The 20,753-nt window shown below is 36.8% G+C and overlaps 1 protein-coding gene and 1 long non-coding RNA gene across 5 annotated transcripts in view; one reads left to right on the top strand and one right to left on the bottom strand.

Annotated features, from left to right (window-relative positions):
• LOC133516407 (uncharacterized) overlaps positions 1 to 20,753 on the bottom strand; it is a 60,538-nt gene that overhangs the window by 16,010 nt on the left and 23,775 nt on the right. For all 4 annotated transcript variants that reach the window (XM_061849325.1, XM_061849324.1, XM_061849327.1 and 1 more), the window contains exon 4: positions 13,762 to 13,935. In XM_061849325.1, the coding sequence (XP_061705309.1) occupies positions 13,762 to 13,935 (174 nt within the window). The remainder of the gene's footprint in view (positions 1 to 13,761; positions 13,936 to 20,753) is intronic.
• Positions 4,188 to 6,061, top strand: LOC133516408 (uncharacterized). Its single transcript, XR_009799218.1, has 2 exons — positions 4,188 to 4,308; positions 5,846 to 6,061. It is a non-coding gene; the product is annotated as an uncharacterized LOC133516408 (long non-coding RNA).

Genomic DNA, 20,753 nt, shown 5'->3' with positions numbered 1-20,753 from the left:
TCCTAATGGCATATTTCTGTCTAGACAAATACTCCCGGTTACAAACACCATTTTTTTATTATAACTAAGATCGACCACACGTCATGACCTCAGTTTGCTAATACACATATTATCCTAAACTTCACAACGATTTTTATTTCTCTCACATACGGAATTCCATTATTAAAACGACCTAGGCTTATTTTTACGATCACTTGAAAACAAAAACAATTAGACAGTCTATACTCCATCTTCAAGGCTTCAAACTGTCAAACGTATCGAAAGCGTATTTTATAGGCGGCAAACTCAAAAATGTATGAGCGAAAAGCTGACTTCCCTAAACAAAACTTGTACCCGGTGCATTTTTAAGAATTTATTCTTTTCATTTTCTTATCCCTAGCAAAATATACAAATAAAATTGACCATAAATTATCATAATCAATTAATCGATGTTGTTGTCACCTAGTGCCAAATAGCGACACCATTACGGTGGTTATCTACGTATTCACTTCCGCACTCTAGTAATGTCACAGTTCGCCGTCAGATGACGCCGTAAAGATAAGCTGCCAAATTTCATTTCACGATCCGAAACACAACAGATTGAAACAAATACATATTGAAATACATGCTACTGTATGATAATCGATGAATAGTACTAGCCAAAGATAAAGTAAAATAAAAAACGATGATAAATAAAACCTCCTGACTAATTAAATTACTCTAGTATTTTTGATTTTTAGCGCCACCTAATAATTAATTTTAGTCATCGATCAATCATGGAACGTCTAAGTACTTCTACTCGACACTAGATGGAAGTAGTACTCGGAATTTATACATTTTGAGTTTATTCAATTCTCTGCCAAAAGATTATTTCGTATCTGACCTGTTAAAAATAAAATGCAATATTTTATTAACTATTTTTAATCCTAAAATAAATCGATCGTGTAAACCGGCTTTTAATCATAAACAATATTTTCTAGAAGTCGGTCCATGTGCGACAAAATTAAAAATACGTCCTAGCATTCCTGACAACATACGAAACACTGCCTACATGATTTAATCGGATTTTAGCCGACTTAGTTAATGTTCCCCATAGATGGCGTGTGTAACTAGAAATAAAAAAAATACAATGAAATTTGGCCGTTTTAAGATTTGAATATTTTATATTAATATGATAGTAAGGATGCATTTATCCAATAAGTAAATTAAAGTAATTGATTCAATCACGTCATACCATAAACGATACTAGACCTACAATGATATTTTAATCATGGCAGCCCTAAGCTCTGACACTTTCCTTACTTCCGTTCATTTAAGTTTTTTTTTTTAGTATTTTCTATTAACAGCATTCATTTTCAATGCCTAAAACTTGTTATTAAATCTCGAAATTATTAATTAAGGTCATAAATACCAAAGTTACCTCAACTATCAGTGTCACAGTGAATAAAACCATAATAAGCAAATAAATGACAACCATCTAACCGCCATATTGTAAATAAATAAGCTGTATGGAGAAAGTTGACAAAGCATTATCACGACAGAAATTTTAATTGTACTGGAAAAGATCGTCCTCGAGTGTGCTTTTTACGATTCTCTAAATATCCTACCCATTACCGATCGCAAGAACTGTACAAGACAAAGGAAATAGAATTTCGGATTAAAACACGATCATGTTCTTCACTTTCGTCAAATTTTATAAATCTTCAATGAATCTAGTGCCCTACGATGACCTATGAGTCCTATGACCTAAAGTTTGAACTGTATAGAAACAAGGATGTTTAATTAATGCGCCGAGTTCCTGTTCGAATCGATATACCGATCGAAATGGGCTCAAATATGAAATCTCTCACTCCTAGCAAGGTAAGTTTCTATTTTTATTCTGTCATTTAGAAAAATCACTGCTATTGAAGCCCTGTCGTCAAACATACTCACATACTTAAAGCCTGATAGAAAATAATTTCCACCTACAAATTAACCTATTTATCAATAAAACTGCTTTTCCAATAAATACGAGACAATACGAGTACTGTCTGTTTCAGACTAGCATTAAGTTGTTCCCAATTGGGTATTCTACCTATAGTGGCCTAGAGTATTGTATTGCCTTATTTTACTGTCTTGTTCACCAATACAAACACATTTCTTTTTGCATAAAACTGAAAGCAATCTAAGTACTGACGGGATGACATTCCTAATTTTGTTTTAATCTGTCTATCTAATGTTATTTTGATCCTTTACTACGCGTTTTCTATTGCAATAAGGCCTACAAACTATATGTCTTTTCAGCAACCTGACAACTCTATTGGAATAGTCCCTGTTTCCTAACATACATGAACTGTTAACAATGAAAATGTATTGAAGTTATGCTGGAGAACCCTGCTTGATGAAATTTTTAATACTACTACTAGACTACTACTAAACAAATTCCCTTGGGCCTTACTTGACTGTATTTGGAATTCGAAAAATGTTATTGTTCTATAAGATGATATGGGTGTCTTATTTTTTGAAATATTAGTTTTTTTTTTTTTTTTTTTTATTTGGAAGTGCAATATGTTATGAAAATTTAAAATTATGTGATGACTTCAGCTAAAATATGAATAGGATTTCTTGCGTTACTGAAAATTTGTTAGTGAATTTGTAGTTTTCTTTCTAAAAGGATCCCGGCATTTGTCCGGTAACTGAAAAAGTGAACCTAAACTCGAACCTGTCATAAATATTCCTCTTCTTGCAATTAACCTTACAATATATGTTTAATTTTTCAGCAAACAGAGACAAGTCTGATGGCTGCCTATATATACCCATACCTACTGTTTGGTAATGTTTAAGCAGAGCGGAGCAAATTTCCGTTTGCTGTTTTCATGGACTTTTCCGAGTATCTCGATAATTTCCAAGTAAGTACAACAACTATGTCAAAAGCAAATGTTTTATTCTTTATCCTATTTAGAAACATAAATTTTAGGAAAAACTTTCTCGCTTTAAAACATTTTTAGTACTAAATTTTTTTTATTATTTTAAAACCTTTCTATTTTAAAATAAACACTTCTAATAATACTTATAAATAGCTATCCTCAAGTTTATATAATTTCAGACTGACTTTTGTATAAATCCTATTACAGTATTATTTTGAACATTGACCATGCGCAGTACATTGAGGTGGTCATTTTGATGTTTGCTATCTACTCATTTATTTTTATTGGTCTCAAATATTCTACTTAATGCAATAAAATGTACAATATACATATGTTTAAATTTTCAGCTAACAGAATGGTTTCCTGATACCTGGCCGTTAGGTCACCTAGCAGTCAGTTAAACTTAAGCCAAGCGAAGGAAATCTCGATGGTTTCTTTCATGATTCCCGTTTCTCCATGTCTTACTACAATCTTCAAGTAAGTATAACAGCCAATGCCACCTTGAAAAGCTATCTTCAGACTTAAGCCTACTTAGTAAAATAAGCAACTTAATTTTCTTCATTTGTCACAAAGAAATCTGAACTGTTTAGTCTTCCTTTTTCTGAACTGTGATGTATGTGAAGTATCTTATAGTAGAAAATAAAACCCTTTAAAGAGACATAAAAATAAGTTTTCTTAAATATACCATACTTAAGCTAAACATTTTCAATTTCAGTGTTCCGGAGAACTAACAGTGCCCCGCAGAGTCATTACGTCTAGCCTCAAAATACACACTATGGAATGCTTCTATTTCTGAAAGGTATTTTTTTCTTTTTGTAATAAATTGTACAAAATGTAATGTTATGCATGGACCTCTTGACTTATGACTGACACTAATATATATATTTTTTTTAAACCTAAGTGATGAGTTCCCAATGAAAGAGTAGAGAAATTAAGTATGTGCTTAGCCTCACATAACCTATTCTAATTCTATTGACTAATTCGACTTAGCCTAGCTTATTTGGGACCTAGATTATGGAAGTATGTCCTGCAAGGCAAAGATTTTCAAACTTTTTAGAATTATTTTATTTACAAAATTTAAGTATCACCTATTTTTACATTATGAACCCTAATATTTCTATAAAATGGGTTTATATATCCTTTTATGTATTGAAAATAATAACGCGCCCCCGCGAATGGATGCCTTAAGAAATTTGTTGATTATATAGCCTAACCTAACTAAAATTGGCCCTCAAAAAGGAAAATATAACGCTACCTATTCCTCTTTAATTTTAACAGTTTTTTTCTAATGCTTGCACTCCAGACTCCTGTTCAATAATTTTATTTCACAACTTTTGCTGTAACAATGGCAGCTGTCTACTGCCACTTCAAAGTTCCTGTTCCACGGCTGTATTTCTAGAAACCTGCACCCACATCAGCAGTGGTCTACATTGAATACTACTTATAGGGAAAATGACACTCAAGATCTTTTTTGTTAGGTACTTAGTATGCTAGCTTAACCAATCATGTACTATTATTCGACCGTAGTCAGAATACGATGGAAAAGTACCGTCAACAGATCAGTACTGTAATCCTAAGTCAACCTATGTCTAATATACTTTTATACTACAAATAAGTATGTTTTTGTATGTGCACCGTTAGTCAGGGCAACAACACGTTACATATCTCGGTCGATTTTCATGAAAAACAAAGCACTCGTAGAGGCCCTAGTAAATAATAGCAATGACTATAGACAGTAACTATGCACATACTTCAGTGCTATTCTTAATGAATATAGTAAGGGTTCTGAATAATACCTATGTAGCTAAATTTCATACATATTTGTATGTTCTACTAATCCTCTAATAATGATTGTATGACGTACTATGACTGTTTGGTTTCCTAGACTAAATGTCCTAACATGTGTGGTAAATAACTCTGTCAACTGTACTTAATCAGATCCCTAGTTCATACATATATACATGATTATCCTACAGTAACTAATGTATGATGTTCACATAAAATAATCAAACCAAACATAGTCCTAACATATGTGTGGTTGTCACTTAGACCCACGCTTATACAGATTAATTGTACCTAACAGAATTAACTGTTTGTTGCTACTATTTTATGAGTGACAGGGCTGAGCTTATCCGTCAGATAATGCATGAACTTTATTATCCGATCTGTAGCTTATAGGATGATATTTTATGAGTTTATAAACTCTCTAATAACAGTCGAACTCCTATATTATCACATGCGCGTAGCTATTTATATGATATAGAAAGCAAATTTCAAACAAATCGCCCAATCGTAAGTCGAGCGATCACAAACCCAGAGGGATTGCCGGCATATAAGATAGAAAAGTAAGAAAGATGCGGAATACGCCCCCTGTTCCTTAATATTTTAAGAAAATTACGTGAAATGAACTATTTCACGCCCCCATAATTTTTCGAGTAAAGCACAACTTCTAACAGACCTGTGTCTTATCTAGGCTATACCTAACCGCATCCTAGGTAGACTTAGGTAATGTTATCTTATGCCTAGACTATTGGCACTAGCCTCCTAGCTTACTAGGTAGCGACCCTTCCTATGACAGCTGCCTAACAAAAGCATCCACTTGCACGTCTACTGCGCATATGCGTTGCGGGTCTACCACGAATATGCGTTCCTAAATCATGGATATTATCTATTTATCTAAGTTTTAAGTATGTACTTATCCATAGAAATATACACTACGCCGCATAGTACCTATAGCACAAACTTTGCCTAATTTGAGACACGGTCGATATGTGAAAGACTGACTTGAAAATATTTATTTATTTATTTCATTATTGTTATTGGTCCCTGCTACAAATATAATTTCTTAACAAATCTATGACGCGAAAGAAACAAGTATGATTATTTTCGCTTAATATAATCGTTTTTATGTACTAAAGTTATACTACATAGGCTTTAATTTTGCTATTATTATTTTTCAGGTATCAAGGCGCAAGAAGATGGAATTATAATTGAATATTTTGAGATGACACGTCTCAAATATGAAATAAATCCCCTAACAACGGCGAGAAGAAAACGAGTAAAGAAGACTGATAAACTTATTAAATAGAAAATAACTATAAGGATTTTTTTATTAAGTAGACAATAACTCTAAGGATTTTTTTTGTACATAATAACAGTTTGAAAAATAAACGTTAGATTTTATGACTTTTATTTAAAACACAATAAAAACAGAGTCCAAAATTCAGTGTACCCACTCCGCTCTCACGGCAACAAAATGTAGCCTGAAGGCTACTTTTACTTTCTATCCTTGGTGTCGATTCCACTAAAATATAACCATCGAGGTTACGCTGCCTACTGGACACGGCCTACCAAAATGTAGCCTGAATGGCTACTTTTACATAGGTATATCTTGAAAAACCATAGTAAACCAGGTAAAATAAATCCTGCGTCACGGCTCACCAAAATGTAACCTCCCCTACCTACCAAAATGTACCCCACCTTAAGCTGATACCACCCTTAAATTCTACTCCCATAATTTTACCCCAATAATAATTTGGCCAAGTGATCGTCTAGTTAAGGTTAGGACCCCTCGAAGTGAACCGCGGAACCCTAATTCTTTAATGAGTAATAACTAAATCTTGGACTCTGATTCTACCTAATTATTTATTACCTAAATGTAAAGGAACTGATATTTACTGTACTACATAATTTATTATGATGATCGGAAATGATTTAAAGGATATTATCTTAGGATTCCACCTCCAACAAAACACCGTAATACTAAGTTATTCTGAAACATTTTTATTTTAAGTAAAACGCCTTATGAGTAGAAAGAAAATATAGATATAATAAACTAAAAGTTATGAGCAATGTCACGGATAAGAATATAGGCTCCGCCCACACGCGCGAGTCGTTGACGTCGGGTGTAGCCTTAAGTTACAGATACAGAAACTTCAATGTGATTTTTGAAGTTATTTAAAATATGCTTATATTAAGTAATTAGAAAAGTATTGCAGCATTTAAAATGATATAAAAATAGTATTGCAGCATGTAAGATAATATAAATATAAAAAATATTTTTGGTAAAATCCTGCTACTCCTATTAAGTCTTCGGGGTAACATTGAAGCAGCACACCTGGGATAAGCCCATTTACACGCTATTATAATCAGATTAAATATTATTACCTATCAATCCTATCATCTTCTAAACGAGGTATGAATTATTCACACGTGCTGCCTCTAATGCTAGATGCAGGTCTGAAGACTCTTACTCCGATTAGCAATATCAATCGGGCCACCTACTCCTATCTTATCAGCCAGACGGGCTATGACCAACGCTTCGAAACCTATGCAATCCTAGGGGCTGACGAAGAGAAGCGATAAGTATTCGTCAGACACCATTTACTTATCTTTTTTCATATCCAAAACTAAGGCTACTAAGCCCTTACCCAGTCCCCATAGCTAAAGGAAGGCTGAATTCCCAGGCCTTTCAAATGTATAAACGAAGTACAAGTTTAGCTCATTATTGTACTTTATGAGATCGAAATATCAAGGTGAGCATTATTCCACTCAAAGATTCCAATGGACTGCGCTCGCCTGCCAAAGGGTCTCTAAAACAAACCATTCCTTAATTCCAGAATAGCCTGTGTTCCTAAACCCAACTTGATATTTAAGAATTGAATTTACCTTAGCACCTGTTTGCAATACTCAGTACTTCGTCTCTACTCCAAAAAAAACCCAGAAATGAAAATAAATAGATAAAAGATTTTACAGGTAACCTTCAATTTTCCACTCAGGATAAGTAACAGTCTGGAAGATTTAGGTAATTGGACTCCATTACCAATATTTCACTCAATATTAGCATTAGTACAAGATATAAAACCATAGCTTCTCGTCATTAGAACCTTTAAAAGAGAAATATACACCAACCAATCAACTTTATAGACCAAACCTAAGAGAGACCCTATAACAGTGTGTGTGACTCTACCCTATTCCTGCCCTTAGTCCCTAATCTAGTATGTCCAGAACACAGATCGTACTTACCATTGATCTAGTGATTTGGAACATACACAAGTGTATCCCTAAGTCTAAGCTGTAAGCATTCGGCCGACAAAACCGAGGTATAGCAAACCCTAGTGTCTGTGTGATTGGCCCCCTCCTCATCGCCACGTGGGCACGGTGGATGAGAATAGACCGCCCTGGCATGTATATAAAAACATCGGCAACCTAGCCCACACCCGTACTAGCTACATGGGAAACGCTGCCATGACTAAGACTTTGTTTGTGTTTGGTATCAATCACGACAGAAGTTTTCCCTGCAACCAGCACAAGCACGAACCAGAGTACCGAAATATATAAATATATTTAATACGGGACCTAGCCTCAATTACTGCAGACTTCAGTGAGTAGGGATTACTCCCAATGGCACGCACGTGATGCCCTCACATTCATCTAACAGCTGGACTTTGAGATTAGGGAGAGTTTGTTCGCCTCTTATGTTGGTAAAGAAGAGACGCCAAGTCCTCTCAACTTGGAGCAAAAGACTTCTAAACAGCTGCAATTTGTCACCGTTAGGGAGAAGCTGCTTAGATGGACAAACTGTTAGTCCAAACAGTGATCTGGCCTTATAAAATAACAAACTAACCTCATAGAAAGGTAGTAAAATAACAAAGTTAGATTTTACTAACAAAAAACTCACAATATATTAACACAGATAAGGAAGTAAAGAATCTCCACCATAGCCTAAGCTTAGCATTACGACAACATTGTCCCCGCAATGCCAAACATAGACACAATCTTACAAGTTTAAATTCACCAGGATAATTCCCAGCAAACACAAACAAATAGAAAGAATAGTAGAGAAACTTGACTTACTCAAAGCCAGAGATACTGCTAGTCTGATAGTCGAAGAATGAATCCCCCCCTACCGTACTTTCCGGCCCTTTTATACTCTTTAGTAGCGACATATTAGCGACTGGCGACAAAATAGCGACATAACAGCGACTGGCGACAATATAGCGACACAATAGCGACACAATGACGACACATTGGCGACAAGCGACAATATAGCGACACAATAGCGACACAATGACGACACATTGGCGACAGGTGAAGATTTATGACGTAGTTCTAGCTTTGATGTACCAGGGCATCAAAATCAGAGAAGAGGTTGTTCGCTTCGCGGCACGTAACGACATACGATTCATGAAGAAAGGTCATAAGTTACATCTTATTTACCAATCCATACTCCCTATACAATAACGTTCACATTAATGCCAATTATCAACTGTGTCTCTTTCGCATACACGGCTTAGAGAAAGACGGAGATAATTTCAATGACGTTTACGCACACTACCTTGTTCACGCACACAATGTCATTTACGCTCACAATGACAGCATTTGCTTAATAGTCAGTTTAAGTAGACCAAAACAATCGATAAAAAAGGGATCGTTCCAAAACCTGTCAAACATGAATATGCTATCTCCATTATTTAATTTCAGGTATTATAGTTTTGTTTTCTGAAAATAACGCCTGTATTGAAATATTTTATGTTTATTATTAAGTAAGTCAATGTTTTTTGTACCAACACTTATACATTTTACATGCATGTAAGACTACAAATATTCTTTTCAAAGAAAACTAATACCAGGTAACAACTAGCGGTCTTAATATTATTTATTATTTTCGCGCATTGATATAAACCAAAATAATGAATATTTACTGTATGTTACGTATTTAATTGTCATCACAAGTGGTGAAATACGGAAACGTGTCCTTCAAGTCGTAATTGTCAGAATACGCAGTGAAATTATGAATGAAAAATGCAAATGAAGAGGACTTGTTTTTCCAAGATATTTCGTTATTTTTTTATGTATTTTAATATAAAATCGAGGCTAATATTACGCAATAGGCATATGGCTAGTCACAGTACCCTGAGCTGGAGGACACAGATAGCTGAAATAAGCCGCAAAGTTACTGGTTCTCTTCATGCTCTCAACAGACTTAAACACTTTTTACCTATTAAAACCAAAATATTATTAGTACAAACTTTAATCCTACCAATAATCGACTATGGCGATGTGTGTTATCCGGACTTAAATGAGGAGCTCTTGGACAAATTAGATCGTTTAATGAATAATTGTATCCGTTTTGTTTTCTGTCTCCGCAAATACGATCATGTCTCCTCATTCCGCTCAAAACTTGGCTGGTTTCCCATTCGTATTCGGCGCAACATTCGCATGCTCTGCACCCTCTTTTCTGTTCTTAACGATCCTCAGTCCCCCGAATATCTAAAATCTTTCTTCCACTACTATGGTGTCTCTCGTGTCCGTCAGCTTCGCTCTTCTGGCAATCTATCTCTGTCTATACCATCTCACCGAACTGGTTACATGTCCGATTCTTTCTCTATTCAGGCAGCTCGCCTTTGGAATAGTCTCCCTGTCAAAATTAGACAGTGTCCGAACAGGTTTGCTTTTGAAAAATCCTTAAGTGAGCACTTTGCTGGCAGTACTGGAAAATCTTAATGTTTCTGCTTTGTAAGTTCATCTGATTTCATATATATATATATATATGTATATGTAAGTATATGTATTTGTATCAATATTATTAATATATATGTACGTTTATGTATGTGTATTTTTTATGAATGTATTGTGTTCGTACTTGTATCAATTGTATCACCTATACCTATGTTTTTGCACCGCCTACAACTTATCTGCTTTGCCTAAAGGTTGACTGGTAGAGAATGCCTTACGGCATTAAGTTCGCCTATTGTACAGTGTGTTTTCTTATGTGCAATAAAGATTAAATAAATAAAATAAAAAATAGATGTTATGATAATAGTTGCTATTTTCTTTTCTGAAATATTTTTCTGACTACGCACACGTTCAAGAATTTCTGTTTTACCCTATAGTTGACTAGTAGAGAATACCTTAAGGCCTTATTTGGACTTATTTATACTGTGCAATAAAGTTTCATTAAAATTAAAATTTATTTATTGAAGACAACATATGGACCATAAATGTGTTAGTTATAGCTTATCATTTATGTTAACAACAACCGTATCCTATTAAAATACTGAATAATTTACACCGTGGCCCAAAATTACGTTGACAAAATTAAAAAGTAAAATTTTTGAATTTGGAACGCCAAACGAATTCGGTTCATTTTCTGTTACATTCTTACACATATTGGCAACGTTTTATGAATAATAGCTTGTTTGAATTATATGAATATTTTTGGTTTTTATGATGTCTACGCAGCGTAAAGCAATAATTTCCTTGCACGAAGCGGGAAAACGACATTGTGAGATAGTTAGATCGCTCGGTGTCAGTCGTCAACTGGTGTCCAAGACTATTGGGCGGTATAATGAACTCGGGCATCTTGCTGACCGCCCAGGAAGAGGAAGAAAGAGGACTGTTAGGACTCCGAGGCTTCGAAATGTTATAAAAAAACGGCTTAGTCGTAATCCACGGACCAAAGTGCGAAAAATGGCTCGGGAACTGGGTGTAAGTCGATCAACGGTCCAACGTATTGTCGCTAATGATCTAAAATTAAAGGCATATAAGCTACGTAAAGCTCAGCTTCTAGAAGATAAAGATAAAAAAGTTCGTCTACAGAGATGCCGTTTGATTACGCGACGTGCCGCTACTGAAAAATGGAAAAATATCCTTTTTACTGATGAAAAACTTTTTTGTATAGAACAGGCCCACAATCACCAAAATGACAGAATTTACTCTTCTAGTCGCCCCGGAGAGGTCGCAGTCATTCCCCATCGTCAAAAGCCGGATTCAGTTATGGTTTGGGGTGGTATTTGCTCTACAGGCAAAACTCCTCTCATTTTTATTGAAAAGGGTGTAAAAATAAACCAAGAAATATACAGGAGAGATATTCTGGAAGCTGTAGTTCTTCCTTGGAGTCAACAACATTTCGGCAACCAGCCGTGGATATTCCAGCAGGACTCTGCTCCATCTCACAGGGCCCGAAGTGTGCAGCAGTGGTGTAAAGACAATTTTCCAGGGTTCATAAGCTCGAAAGAGTGGCCGCCCTACTCACCTGATCTAAATCCAATGGATTATAGTTTGTGGTCTATCTTAGAAACAAGGGCCTGTGCTACAAAACACAAGAGTGTAGACGCTTTAAAAGCGAAACTTACCCAGGAGTGGGCAAAAATAACCATGGAGGAGCTGCGGCATATCGTTGAAAATTTTACCAAACGTTTGCGTTTGTGCATTAAAGCCAAAGGGGGCTATTTTGAAGACAATTGATTTTTCTTAAATAAAAAAGGCTGTATTTTTAATTTTAAGTTGTATTGAATAAGTTATGTAAGTATTTAATATTAAAACTTAAAAAAATCTTTGTCAACGTTTTTTTGGGCCACCCTGTATAAACAGTAACGACTTTGTCCGCTGACCCATTGTCCACAACAGAGGACAATGTAGCGTATTAGCTATCATGTTAAGAATGCTGTTGCTACTCCCGCGCACTCTGTCAAGCAGTGAGGCCGTTTTCTTGCGTCACACGGCATCAAAACCGCATGTGTGCGCTTCGGCGAACATGGACGATGCGCTGCAGAAACGCGGCAGTCTCAACAGCATCCTAAAAGCATTATTGTATTGAATGCGCAAGACATTGTAAGCTCGCTGAGTATATCTAACCATAAGACTTGACGTGTACAATGATGTAAATAAATAAATAAAATATTAAATACGTCCATTCCACTGTCCGTCCGTGTGTGCACGTCCAGTTCATTCAATGTGTAATCTTACGAGCTTTCGAGTAAAAACGAGCACCATTGCGCACACAATATTTGTGCAATGGTGTAAATAAAATATTTCGTCAGAGGAGTAAATTTGGAACAACTGATGCGTGCAAAAAGGAAAATCAAACAGAAAAATTGGCTGTAAAAATACCTTAAATTATTATACTCTAAATCTTATCGAAGTCTGTCGAGGGAACAAGAGTTAGGTCACCCCTGAAATAAAGAGGCAGTATTTTAACAAAAGAAAAGGATTTTTGAAGTTGATTTAGACTTTTAGACAGATTGTTTTTGAGAGGTTCGTAAATGAAAAGTTTGTCTTGTAAGTTCTGGGAAATAAAATTAATATCATTCATCTTTTATAAAAAAAAAAAGAAATGAGCAGTCTGAGTCCCTTGAGTATCAAATTCCTGTCTATGATTTTGTTTTACCAGAAGGGGCTTAATTTTTAAGTGGTACAGTCAGCATCAAAAGTAGCGGATCAGACTACGTGTCAAAAGTATCTACCATTCTTTAAATTAAAGGCATAATAATGTAACATAAAATAAATATATTATCTCTATAATTATGTACAATAATTAAACTGTTACCAATACTTTTAAACGCAAAATGTAGATAATATATATATATATATATATATATATAAATGTATTCCACAGTAGGCAGCAGTATCTGCCGGCACGTTATTTCATCCATTACTATCGATGCTGACTGTACTTATCGACATACATATACCAAATTTTAAATAATATCTAAATGGCGTTACCGTGTGCTACGAGTGGGTACCCACACCTTGATGTCTTAAAGACCTTCCGGTATATATATTTGCATATACCTAAACTTTAACGCCGCATGAGCGTCTGCAGTCAAACGCATTGAAACCGCCGCCGTGAAGGCTAACCTGAGACCAGAGGAACAGTCGGACGCGAAGAAAAGTAAGATGCCACACAAATATTTGTCGTTGTGTGTTCTGTGTCTTAAAGCGACGAAAAGTATTTTCATCCTAGATTTCATGTGCCCAGATTTCAGGCGATGTGTTCAATATGGTCAAGATTAATCGTCACAAACAACATATATGCGTCATTTCAAGTAACAAGAATGAGTCGACAAACTTGACACTGACAATGCAAACCTACCTCTATGACGGTATCTGTGCTTCAAAGCCATTATGTACACCTTCAGATATTTTCTGACGCCAAGCTTCTCGAATAAATTTACAGGTTTCTCAATCTCATTGTAAAACTTCATAACGGTGCTGTAAAGCGGGTTATATGTTAACTTCACGCGACTGAATGTCCGGGAATATGCACCTGAAACGAAAAAAACAAACAAAACTGAACCAATAAGCTTCAAATACATCTGTGGTTTCTACCTGCAGTGAACTGTGCGTGTAATGTTAGAATTTACCAAAATTGAACTGGAAACTGGCAGTTCGAACATGCAAACCGTGAATACGGGGTTTGAGAAAGCAAGAATGTGTGGCTGCTGCCGGACACGGGATTGGGGGTAAGCGAGGTTACAATCGCTTCCTTTATATTCGTGCGGGAACTATAGAACAAGATTATGTTTTCAACAGATCAGCAGCCAATTGCCACTTACCCCCGCGCGAACGCGTTGGCCGTTGTATTTGGGCAAATATGGCTGCGCCACTATCTTTTGTGATATTAAGCCAAGTATGTAGATGTATAGAACCGTTTTAAAATAAAATGCTAATTTGTGGACTAAGTCTCAAAACCCAATTAAACTACTACAACCGACGAAAGAGCATTCTAGTTTCAGTAAAAATATTATAAAGCGTAAACAAACTAATTTATTTTTCCATAATCACGCACTTATAAAGAATTAACAGGATCCTTACCATTTCCGAAATATATTTCATGAAAATATTAGGTAGGTATAAGCCAAAAAGTTATTGATTTATAATGATTAATATAGAGCTAAAGTCTAAGGAACAAACGTGATCCTTAGTTTGGCAGCCGAACTAGATAACCGCATGCCGCGCCACCTGTCAATTTCGAAGCAAGAATTTGTCTTAGATTTTCCACATCTAACACAGGCAATGGATCATTGGTAAATAGGTCAGTCAAGCTAGGCAATTTTGTTATATTTACCTACCTTTTTTATTAGTATCTATGCTACAATACACTTATAACGTAGGTATAAGACCTAAAAAACTGGAGTACGTCGTGCACCTTTATACGAAATAAAATTTAAAACAATCCCCTAAACTTTCAAAGGCCCGTGTAAATATTTCGCTCGTTTCGACAATCGATCGGCAAATCTCACTATTCGGAATCTATTTGCGTACAGTACGGATCCGAATAAAACTCGATTTGGGCTGTATCGATGGTAGTAACATTAGGGGAGGATCCCGTGAATGCTTCGAGCCTAAATTTTTAGTGCACACCGTAAAAAGAATTCCGATTCAGCTTTAGGATTTGGTTGATGGTCCAATATCGGAGCGATGTTTAAATAAGTTTTTAGCAATAAATCCATTTTTGGTACAAGCTATTACACTGACTGTATTTTTCTTACCACGAGCAATTAATACCAATCGAGACAATTCTAAAAACCTCAATCACAATTAGGTTGCGTTGTTTTATCACTGAGTTCATATGGCCACCTCCTGTCTCCATTTTTAGATCAGCTCGATGGTAGGTAATATTGCATTGTCACCTGACTTACATATACATGCAAATTTACACCTGAATCGGAAATCAGGAAGTAGGTCAAGTTTAGGTTCTAAGATTTGACACTAACAAAATACTATATGTACATACTAACAGGACAAGTTTAGTAAACCCTTGTTTAAAAAAGGCGTAGGCAGATATTTTACATTGTATAATTAATTAATTATCTACTTCAGAATAATGAAATACTGTTCAATATATAAAATATAAATATATACAATATATATAATATCGGAAAAAGAGGCCAAGGGAGACCCAAAGACCGATGGATTGATGAAATTCAAAGAATTGCTGGTAGAGACTGGAAGCTTAAAGCACAGAATAGGAAAAAATGGAAACAGATGGAGGAGGCCTTTACCCAAAGCGGGGCCATGTAAAGAAAAAAAAAAAAACACTAAATTTAATTACTTTATAAAAACTATATGTAAATTTGCATGGAAATAAAAGGGCTTTATTATTATTATTATTATATAAAATATAAAAAAAGCCTTTTATTTCCAGTCCAATTCGTTAGAGTAGTTTACAACATCAGCCAGTTTTTACATTTATTTATGAGTAAAAATTTTAAGTATGTTAATTTTGTTATTAGTTAAGTAAATTTTAAACGTTATGTAATTTATTTTAATACGAAAAAATATTATTTATATGTGGTGGACAAGAACCCCTCATTGGGTGAAGGCCTCCTCCAAGGACTTCCATCTATCTCTATTTGTAGCTATATATTTCCAGTTTGAACCGACTGTTTTATTTATGTCATCAATCCAACGGCTATTTGGTTTGCCGGAGCGTCGTTTGCCTGTAGGCCCCTTCCAGGTGGTAGCTTTCAAGGTCCAGCACGACTCAGACATCCTGGCAACATGTCTAGCCCATCTCTATTTTTGTGTCTCTGCTTGAGGGCGTCTATTAGTTTTGTTACAGCTCTTATAATTATATGGGGTATTTTTTGCACTCTTTTTATGTTTAGCAAACTTCTCTCCATTGCTCTCTGGCATTTTAGATTTAATTTTTGCAGTAAACAGCCAGGTTTGACTTGCATAAGTCAGTGAAGGTACACATATCCATAACATTTTTCTTGATTTTTATATTCATATTACTTTTCAGGATCGCGCGTCTCGTCAGCCGTCCGGCCCAAATTGGCGCTCCGTAGAGCGCCATGCTCCGGACTACCCCCGCATAGAGCCGCCTACATGGGGCATTCGGTCCCGCCAGATTAGGCAACAGGCGGCCCAGAGCCGAGGCAGCACCCACGAGACGAGGAGCCAGCCTCGCAAAGTGCTCCTCAAAATTCCACTTTCTGTCCAGGACAAGGCCCAAGTACTTGATGTGGGCGTTGACCTGGACAGATTCACCCCCAACCCTCACTGCGGTGCCCTCCGGCAGCTGCCCCCACCCCCTTGTTCGCCCGAGGACCATGGCCTCGGTCTTCGGCAGGGCGACCCGAATCCCCAGGAGTCCTATGCGCTGCACTATAAGCTCGGTGGCCACCGCCGCCCTCCTGAGAACCTCTTCCAGCTCCTTTCCCCGCACGGCCACTAGTGTGTCGTCCGCATAACACACGGTGATCATGCGGGGAAGCTGCACCCCTCGGAGCACCCAATCGTAACCGAGGTTCCACAGGAGGGGACCAAGGACAGACCCCTGCGGAACCCCGCACGCCATAGCCCTCGCGCCCCAGATACCCCTTTGCTCATAGAGCACTAGCCGCCCCGTCAGGTAGTGCTCTACAACACGCCTCAAGTAATGAGGCACTCCGTGGTAACGGAGTGCTTCCCCAATGACTGTGTAGGGGAGGGACCCGAACGCGTTGGCAATGTCCAGGGACACCGCCACCACTCCCTCCCTCTGGCCTGTCGCAAGCACCCCGAAATCCCTCAACGCGGCCACCGCGTCTATAGTAGACCGCCCCCTACGGAACCCGAACTGGTTGTCATGTAAGTTCGGGCCCGTTTCCACTAGGTGCTGCTGAATACGGGAAGCCAGGATTCGCTCGAAGAGCTTCCCGACCTCGTCCAACAGCACGATGGGGCGGTAACCAGCGGGAGTGTCTGGTCCTAGTTTGTCTAATTGGACTCTGTTGGTGAAATTTTCATAAATGTGTCTTATTATTCTTATGTATGTAGGATCTACATTGCACTACATATAAAATATAGTGTAAATAAATATATAAAATTTGCTCTATTCGCTATATGGATCCATATCGTATCTAGAGCAAATTTTTGACGTATATTAAATTTCAAATCGGGCCGTAAGTCTATGTATACTCGTACATACGCGTGTTGGTCCCACTGTACGAAGTCACAGAAGTTTCTTAATTCGCCAAGATTTCAACACTTAGAGCAGTCGATCCCGTACGTAAATTGGATTCCAAGTAGTGCGCTTCGGGTTACGCCGGTAGGGCGCCGTGATGCTCCGTCAATAAGGAGCCGAGAGGTGAGGAAATCCACTTAGGGATCTTGTAATTCTTCTTTAGCGTTACGGCCCGATTCGAAGAATGATTAAGGCACGTTTAAGATCTTGCAAAGATCTTTAAAAGATCGATAACTAAACGACATGTCAAAATTTACGTTTATTTCGATTCCGCTGTGATCCCAATAAGATCTATCTACGATATTTGTAACATCAGTGACATTGGTTGTCCGAATCGAGCTGCTTCTGTCAATAATCTACGACATACAAACGATATGTAAATGAGAACTTACCTAAACCAGAACTTATCGTTATCGTATCTCATTCTTCGAATCGGGCCGTTATTCGAGATAATTTAGACTTAGAGAATCACCGAGCATTCACGAGTCTTCGCAAATTTAGAAGCTTTTGCGAGGGTGTGGCCGCTTCGTTAGAAATAAGGAGAAATTGAGTTTAACCCTGACACGTTCATGACGCGAGATACGTACGCAATTGTTGCGTAATAAAAGTTGTATAAATGTGTTTACTCAAAGTACCTAACTTGTCATAAGAACTTGAGTCGTATTTTATATTAATTTTGCGTTAACACGACATTTGACTTGTTTTCCGAGAACTTTTTATTGAATAGTGTAACAAAAATGTAATTCCGAAATATTGTGAATTTCTTACTGTCATGGGAACAAAACTTTTTTTGAGATAAGGTTAATAATAAAATGTTGGGTACTCAGTAATTCATTCTCCATTTCTCGTGCTCTGAAAAAAGGTGGATCATTGTTGTTTTAAAAAATGTGCAGAAAGTGATACGTTTCTGCACTGAAGCATTTTACTTTCCAAGTACGCTTTTTTTTTCATTTCTTTACGATAAGCAATTGAAATTTGGTTTAAAATGGATTTCTTATACAATTTCCGTTCAGATATTTAACTCCCCATTCCAAAATAACGATAGGTACCTTTACCTAAATGGTAAATTGAAAGTACCCTCACAAAATGCTATAAAAATGATATATAGTCTGTTTAAAAAAAACATGTATTTTACTTACCTCGTATTCAAAATAAAAAGTAGAGTGTTAAACTCATGTGAAAGGCATCATTTTAGCCTCGGACTAATTGGCGTTCTCGCTACCTCGAGCGCCAAACTACCTCAGCAGAAATGAGTGCCTTTCGTCACTTGGTTAACAATCCACTATTATTCAAAAAACTCCTCACAAGTAATCAAATGGTGTTGGTTAAATCGTCTTATTAATTAGTTCATGCCAATTTAGATCTATATTAATGTATATAAATAGCCCACTTATTAATAACAATAGGAACGTAATGCGTATTGGGTCACAATTTCAAGGTAATATCACGTCGTCCCCTTGGAGCATTTGTGCAGAAAACTCGAGTGGGAACATGAAAAGACATACACCCATTTTACTCCACATCCTATCCTACCTACACCAGAATGTGAACCTTTAATACAAGCTAATAATGAGGGTGATTTCAACCTATTCATAAATACGAGTATCACCCTTCGTAATATAACCCAAGTTGCTGAATAATTTACATAAATTTAAAATAATTTCCCAACAATTCGTGCGAAATGAAATTTCTTTCAATCGAAAAGTGAATTAAGTCGGGCACATCTGCGGAGCGAGGCAATTCGTCTTGAAATATAAATTACTTACTACACTAAAGATGCGTGAAAAAGGGATATTAGCCTCGTAATACAGCCTCGTCTCACTGTTTCTGCCTCAGTTACTCAATATTGGTGGAGACATTGTTTGTGACGTATATACCATCTGCGCTGTCTCGTGCAGTAAAATTAACGTACCGGAGGCACATATTACGTAAAACGCAGCCTATATATTGCGTCGCAGAGAGGCAATTGTCGAAGAAATGATGCTCATTGCTCACAACTAACAAATTAGTCCCAACAGGCCGGTCACGATACGTGTGGATTTCGCGTACGCTTGGCGTTGGGTGAAAAAAAGGAAAAACTGATAAAGTACCTACGTAAAAGAATCCTTATTGTACAAAAGTGGTGGCGTATCTAATCTACCCTTTATTATTTACGTACTTTTAATTTACTGAATGCATTGGACTTTAATTTGGCACTACACACTGCTAATAACGAATTGTTGAATAATTTTAACCTATGCAGTAGCACCATATAAGTAGAGATATTTTTTGTCGCAGAATGGAGGTCAGTGGCTGTGCCGCGTTCCTTTCCTCGCCTTCCTGTATATCTGATTTCCAATTGAATCAACATCTTTTGAAATACGAACCTGACTTCGGACGGGATCCGTATATAAAGTTTCTACATTTCTCTTGGTTATTTCATTCAACTGCAAAACTGTGATAACAATTGTAATTGTCGTGGCGTAAAGTTCAGTCATCGAAACTAAGTCAAAGATAAAATTAATGCAGACGGTCTTTATCCGATTAAACTTTAGCTAATCCAACACTACGATATTTCGAATTCTAATACTCACTTAAAAAAATACAATATCAGGTATTTCGGATATTTCCAAGTATCTATTCGATGAAACTTAAAGCGAAGTGTGAAGCTACAGATCCCCTAAGAACTGTTATTGTTAGTGGAGAGTTACGGGGTTGAACACCAAACTCTGGAAAAGCATTCCGAGTTCGGGTAGTGCAGTTACGGAAAGCTTCTTAACAGTATCCCTGTCTTCGAAGAGTTCGATTCGTTCGCTGGTTCTGATTTACCGATATGTTATGGTTTAGATTTTATTTTGACATGACCTTTAGGATGGCTGAGTGGTACGTTCGAATACATTGAGTCTTGTCATAGGCATGTCGCGCGCACTTATTGGTGAACGTGAGATACCTTATGACGGTCTTCAACTTCGCATCAAAACCAGATCAAAACCAGAACTCAGTTAAATTAGAATCGGACTTCGGAACAAATGTGGCTTTGTCCACAACGGAACATCTACTGACCTTAGTCAAAGGGCAGCATTCTAGTTCTGTTCTAGATGCTGGCAATGTCCAATGGGTATAATTTAAACCATGTGGTCAGTGATTTTAAA

Source organism: Cydia pomonella, chromosome 3, assembly GCF_033807575.1.
Source record: "Cydia pomonella isolate Wapato2018A chromosome 3, ilCydPomo1, whole genome shotgun sequence".
In the NCBI taxonomy this organism is placed as follows: domain Eukaryota; kingdom Metazoa; phylum Arthropoda; class Insecta; order Lepidoptera; family Tortricidae; genus Cydia; species Cydia pomonella.
This window is presented reverse-complemented; position numbering and strand designations above follow the sequence as displayed.